The 6,789-nt window shown below is 49.9% G+C and overlaps 1 protein-coding gene across 1 annotated transcript in view; it reads left to right on the top strand.

Moving 5' to 3' along the window:
- Positions 1-981: 981 nt before the first annotated feature.
- ATP10A (ATPase phospholipid transporting 10A (putative)) overlaps positions 982-6,789 on the top strand; it is a 117,524-nt gene continuing 111,716 nt past the window's right edge. Inside the window, exon 1 of the mRNA XM_086482204.1 lies at positions 982-1,424. Within this exon, the coding sequence (XP_086338330.1) occupies positions 982-1,424 (443 nt within the window). The remainder of the gene's footprint in view (positions 1,425-6,789) is intronic.

Genomic DNA, 6,789 nt, shown 5'->3' with positions numbered 1-6,789 from the left:
TGTAAGCACGTTGGGAACAGGTTAACCATGGCAAAAACCGAACACAGGCTATAGCACACCACACAACGCTTCCCATCAGAAACCTCGGGTTTGGTTGCCGCCTTTGGGGTGTCCCGAGCACCGCGCCCGCCGCCGGCTGAACTGCCGCACCGGGCAGCACCGGGGAGCCGGGAGGCGTCGCGCCGGCACCGCCCGTGCGAAGCGCAGGGACGGCTACAGCCGTGCGCACGTTTTCAGTCAGAAAGGGCAGCATTTTGGCATGAGCCAGCTGATAAAACCTCCCGCCGGCCGCTGCCCGCGGACCTTGGATAAAGGCCGGCGCGGACCTGCGAACACTTCAGGGGAATTTTTCTTCTTTCTACACCCAAACCCCCTCCCCCTCCTCCTCCTCCCCACATGTAACGGAAAGTCAAAAGCAGCCGATAACATGTCACCCGCGGGCCAGCACCCCGGGGCGGAGGACCCGCACCGAGGGCGCCGGCCGCCCGGCGCGGGGAGCGGGGCGGCGGCGCGGCCGTTGGGGCAGGCTCCGCGCGGAAGCGCCGCTCTCCGTTTCCCGCCAGCGGGCCCCCCCCCATCCCCCCCGCCCTCGCCGGCCCTGCCCTCGCCCCCGCGCCCCGCCAGCGGCCGCGCCATGGCGTACGGGACGGCGGCCTCCACATCCCCCCGCGCCCTGGGTCGGCCCGGGGCCCGGCCCGCCAACGGGACGGGGCGAGGCCCGCGGGAGGAGGGCTCGGCTCGCCGCCTGCCCACGTCCCCTCCCCGGCCGAGGAGGAGGAGGAGGAGAAAGCGCGTGAGGTCCCGGCAGAGCGGTTAGGAGAGGGTTTGAGAGAGCCCTCCTCCCCCCCCCCCCCACCCCCCCGGAGGGGAAGAGGAAAGGAGAGCCGTGGCGGGCGGCGGAGGATGATAACTTAGGGCCGTGCCTGGCGGTGGGAGCTGCCCGCGCGTCCCCGGGCGAGGGCGGCTGGGAGGGCGGCAGCGATGTCCCAGGGCACGGCAGGAGGAGAGGGAGCGCCCCAGGTGCTGCCGGAGGGGAAGGAGAGGCAGAGGAAGAGGAGGCGGAGGAAGAAGAAGGAGAGTAAGACGCGGCTGGTGCGCTCCAACTTGCTGTTACCTGAGGCCGAGGCGGAGAAGTCCAAGAGGACGGTCCTGGCCAGCAACCGCCTCAAGACCACCAAGTACACGGCGCTCTCCTTCCTGCCCAAGAACCTCTTCGAGCAGTTCCACCGCCTGGCCAATGTCTACTTCGTGTTCATCGCGCTCCTGAACTTCGTGCCGGCCGTCAACGCCTTCCAGCCGGAGCTGGCCTTGGCCCCTGTCCTCTTCATCTTGGCGGTTACTGCCATCAAGGACCTGTGGGAGGATTACAGCCGCTACCGCTCCGACAAGGAGATCAACCACATGGAGTGCCTGGTGTACAGCAGGTGAGACAGGGTGGGTGGGTGCTGGGGATGGGGAGTGCCATGTTAGGCAGGTGGGGGACAGGGAGCGCCATGGTGGCAGCCAGCGATGGGGCCTCACCGGGCAGGAGGACTCAGGCGAGCAGAGATGTGGAAGCAGGGCAGTGAGCAGGTGCGTTGTGGAGGGCTTTCGTTTGCACTCCAAGCGCGGAGAAACTTCCAGTTGCCCTTGGAGCTGGTGTCTCCCATCTCTTTACTCAGAACTGCGGGAGTTCCTGCGGTCCTGTACCTTCAGGCGGAAGCAGTTTTACTGTGAGGTCCCGTAGTAAATCACTGATTTATGAGTAAGCAACATTTTTTTATAGGTCTACACTTATGCTCCGGGCTTGTCCATGTTTTCTGCTTTAAAGGAAGCACAGTGCATGGCAAAGTGAGCGTAAGCGTCTCAAGCAGTGTTTGATTTGCAAGCTTTTATGTGAACACTTCCCAGTGTCAGCGGTCAATTACACCAGCTTATAGTTTCAGGCTTTAATTTGGTTGTAGCAATATGAGACCTCACTCAAGTAATGTGTTTTTAAATCTTCACTGATTGAAGGAAGGACAGAGGCCGGAGGCTTCTGCATTTGAGTTAGGTCTGTGAGGTTTTGTGACATGCAAATAGCGAGCCTCAGCTATGTTTGCTTTTCTAAGAATGAGGCAGTCTTTCCATTGAACATTTACTTTTAAGCGAATGCTTTTTATTTATCTTTTCAAGTGTCGTCATTCCCTGTGACTTCGCTTTTTCCCAATGCTCGTGGATGGAGCATTAGATCATTTATCTCCTTCAGAATTTTTTTTTTTTTAAATTATCTGGGCTATATATTTAGAGCACAGCTTTGGTATCCATAAATCAGACTGAAATGACTTTTGCACCAACATTTGTGTGCTCAGAATCCAGTTTTACAGAAATTTGTTTTGCTTTTGCTTTTCTCCCTGTGCCAGATAGTCATCTTTTAGTAACTAAGGCTAAGGTTTTCTGGGGACGGAGAGAAGAATCTATTTTCCGAGAGAGCAGGTTTGAATTCTGTTTCTGATGCTTCCAACTCTTTTAACAGAAATGAAACACGTGCCAAGAGGCTTACACTCTGATTCCACGGGCTGTCTGGGAGGGGTCCTCTGGGCTGACGTAAGCACCGAGACAGAGAGCAGCTCTCCTATTGCAAGAAAGGCATGTGGGAAAAAAAAAAAAAAAAAAAAAGCTAAAAAGAACTCAGAATAGTCTGCGTTTTCAACATCAGCAGACTCAGCTTGTTATTTCACAAACTTGTATCACACAAGAAATCTCACCCTGGGATATTCCTCCGCCAGTAGATAACGCGTGCATAGGAACACAATTAAAATGGCCTTTTTTCTGTATACTAAACCAAAGATAGTCTTGCCAAATCACACACATAGGCACGGGTAACCTAAGGCTGTGCCTAGCACCTTGCTTGCCTGTAGTTGTCCTTGACTCTGGACACTTCTGGCATTGAGGGAGATGGGGGCAGGAGGGCTGTAAGGGACTGTTCTTGCAGTGAAGTAAAATAGTGCTAATGAGAATGGTTAATCTAGCCTTTACCAAACAAAATCAGTTTAGAAGTAAGGTCTCGTGTCTCCTAGGTTGAAAAGAAAGAAGTACCTGCTGCAGAAACTGTTTAAAATATTAACAAATACCAGTATTGGGATATTAATTCGGGAATGTTTCTCCCTCCTGCAGTTTTCCATATCCCTCTCTGCTGCCAAAAAATGTAGACCTGACTGTGAGAAAAGATGTACCTTTGGTGTTACCAGCACTGGCTCTCTTTTGGGAGTCCCAGCTAAGCGCGCTGCCCTTTGTAATGCTTGTGCCGTTCCGAAGTAAAAGTCAAAATTGTGCCTTTTACTTCATAGTTTAGATCACTGTTGAGTGACACCCAGATTAATTTGGGAGCAGTTTGCCTTTGCATTTGCATCAAAGGCGCATGCTGGCCTAATCCCAGTGGGGCAGCGGACATAGAAGTTTGGGAGCTCCATCACCAATTCAGGCACAGCATTCTGGCTGGGAGCAGAGCTGAATGATGCATCCTTACAGCCTGCTGCAGAAGCCTCGTCCCCAGTAGGAGCTTGCCTATTTCCACCTTCCAGCAGTCCCTAGGAAAAGCTTCCTTCCCCATTAAAAAATTAAAACAAAACAGGAGGTTAAAATAATTTGCTTATATGTTTTTAACCCGCCCAGTTTTTCTGCTTTTTTAGCCTTTTTTAAACTTCACCATGGCACCTTTTTGAACATCCTCCAGCCTCAGTGAGCAAGATGGGACTAGAAACTTGCTGGTTTTGGAGATAAAAACTAGGATTCTCACTATCTCAAGTGACAGGGAACCAAGATTGAGAGATTTGTATCAAGGTCATGAAAGTTGCTGGGCATGAGTTCAGAAAAGCTGTTTTCTCAGAAAGGTGTCATGCCAGGAGAAACACAAGCAATTTGATGTGACTTCTTTGTTTCCTTAGTCTCTTTGTTTCTGGAAGAATGTTGCAGTATAAATGTCACATAAGGAAGTAATAAACGACAGCTTCTCTCCCCACATCCGTTTTATGCTGATCACTTTATCAGTTTTACCACCTTTTGACCAAGCCAATCACTCTCTCTCTCTCTCTCCCCCGCTCTGCCACTTCCTTGTGGTGCCGTGGAGGCAGACTTTGATGCAAATGCTGTCCTCGATAGAGATGCTTCTGTAGGTAGGGCAGGTTAATGAATATAGCTACAGTCGTGTGCTCCCCGAGGGCTGCCAGAGAGCAGCGACTCTTGCTGGTCAGTACTTCGTAGCTCTGAAAGAGGCCTTCTGCAAGATAGGATGTATCCGAGTGCCAGGGCTGTCCTCTGCGCCGTGATGGGCTCCCTTTCCTGCCAGCCTCCCACACAGCTGCAAGAGAGCAGCCTCAAACGTGGACTACAGCATTCAAACACAGACTACAGCAAATGGCAGCGAGTTGTAACAGTCAGCAACTTGCGACTCTTGCTTCACCTTAGCAGAGAAAAGCCCTCTATCTCATGGTATATACTGTTTGGTGACCAAGTAAAGATTCAAGTCGGATCCTGTGTGTTCTGTCATATGTCCTCCATGTGCTGGTTTTGGGGCTGCTGAAGTGCCCATCCCCTGTTAGATACAAGCAGAAATTAATGATGCAAGACCTACAGGACAGAGAAAATGCAGGGGTAGGCAGAGCCTACTGCTACTCAGGCCAGCTCATCAGGAGTAGGTTTGACAGCATTGCAAGCAGTGTCCACTGCGGGGTCCTCTGGAACCGCCTGTGCAGGCAGATCATGTCAGTAATCTGATGTGGGGGACAATACTGTGCTCCTGCTATGCTGACTGCCTGACAGCTGGTGCGCAGACTAGGCCTTCTTCCTCCTGCCTGCCCAGTGGTGTGGACTCAGATGACCCATTCTCATACAGCCACTGCCGAATCCATGACTCAGTGGCTCATAGTTGGCAACACTTATCAGACAGCAAAGGATGATGCAACCGAAAGTAAAAAGCTGAAGAGAGATGCGACTTGTTTTCACAGAAGGAAGACAGCTTTCGTTTAGAAATTCTGGATGTTTTGGAGAGTCCCTCAAAAGACACTGCTTTCTAGAGTCAGATGGTGGAAAGGGAAAAGACCTGATTCTTTGAATAAATTGAAAGAAGCTGTTGAGTTTGGATTGGCAGCGTATGTCGAGGAATGAAACAGGCTGGAGAATTGCAGACTTGTGTTGCTCTGTGATGGAGTTTACAGGTCCGCCTGTAAGAGCAGTCAGGATCTTGACAGGCAAAGAGGGAAGGTTTCTTAACCAAGAGAAGTTAATAGGGCCTCTCTCTGGAGGCCTTTAAGGGCATCTCTCCCATTTGGCAATATGGAGAAAATTAGGCACGCGCTTTAGGAGGACAGTTTCCACAGGTCACCTAGAATTTAAATTCTGTGCTGGTGCTTAAGTTAGGAATGCTGGACCACAGCCAAAACTCTTTCTTAGTTGGTTTAAATGGACGGAAGTTACAAAGGCATTAGAGCCCAGCCTGCAGAAAATTGTTTTGTGTGCATAACCTTTGCAAACCTGTGATCTTAGTCTCCACTCTTTGTTCCTCTTCCTCGTTTCCATCAGCCAGGAATGGCAGTTGAAGACTGGAGATTACAAATTCGCAATCTTAACAGTGAAATCTTGTTTGGCTAGTTAATTTTCTGTGTTACTATCTTGGAATTGGAGGATGGGAGGCTGATTTTTTCTTTGCAGTTAGGTCTTCCAGTGCTCACCAGCTCTGGCTGGAGTTGTGGACTGCACATGCAAATGTTTGCTCCAAATAATTCCAGGGTGCACACATTGCTGCCACTGTTAAGTATGTGATAGAACTAAATTTGTCACTGGATCAGAAGTGTTAAAAGTCTTCTAAAGAGGGGCTTTGTTTTTGGTATGCTGTTACAAAGTACGGTATACATTTACATGGTATGTAAATAGAAGATGAATAGTGATAACCACAATCACAACAAATAATGGCACTTATCCAGCAGGGAATTACATTTTGTTACTGACTCAGTGCTGTGTTGGTGAAATAATCTCTGCTAACGTTTTTCTGGGAGCCTTATGTTCAAAAACAAAGGGCTTTGGTTTTTAAATCGACTCTGTAACTCTTTCTGTGTCCATTGAAGAGTATTGCTAAACAGCGTAATGGTCTCTGCATACTGATCAGAGAGCGATAACTGCTTCTTCTGTCAACCTGTGACTTAGAAAATCCATGACAAATTGGAATTTACGACCAGATATTTGTCTCCCCTGAGGTGTGGAAAATGTTTAATGGGGCACTCAGACAGCTATCAAAGCAGGCTGTTTTACATTAAATGTTAATTTCTTTCTGCAAAACTCAAGAGGAGGAGAGAAGAGAGTTTGATGTGGGCAACGTGTTCCATACAATTTCCAAAATGCACTCCCTTCTTCCTCCCCTCTGTCAGCCTGCCAGCAAAAGCAGTTCCTGTCTCGGAGAAAAAAGATACAGCAGTGTTACCAAATCCTCACAAGGGCACAGCAGATCCCACTCATGGCCTCTAAAATAGCCACGTCATGACTTGCCCTGCAGCCACTTCACTTCTTAGGTACCTTATTTTGCTGGCGACACCAGTCTCTGGAGAGTTGGGTTGTGATTATCTCCCACTACTACCCAAATAGACCAGAGTAGCTTCTTGTCCCAAAACGTGCTGGCAGAAGAAATAAGCTTGTCTCATCCCTTCCAGAACACAAATGTCACTAGATGTGATTCAAAAGGAAACTACCTGGGATTACTCAGTTTCCTCTGTGAGTGAGCTTGGTGCACAGAGAGCTGAAAGTGGAAAGTAGTGGTCTGAATCTGTTGGTGAAGCCAGT

Source organism: Leptosomus discolor, chromosome 1 (assembly GCF_034619465.1).
Source record: "Leptosomus discolor isolate bLepDis1 chromosome 1, bLepDis1.hap2, whole genome shotgun sequence".
NCBI lineage: Eukaryota > Metazoa > Chordata > Aves > Leptosomiformes > Leptosomidae > Leptosomus > Leptosomus discolor.
The sequence above is the reverse complement of the archived record's forward strand: the minus strand, read 5'-3'. Positions and strand labels throughout refer to the sequence as shown.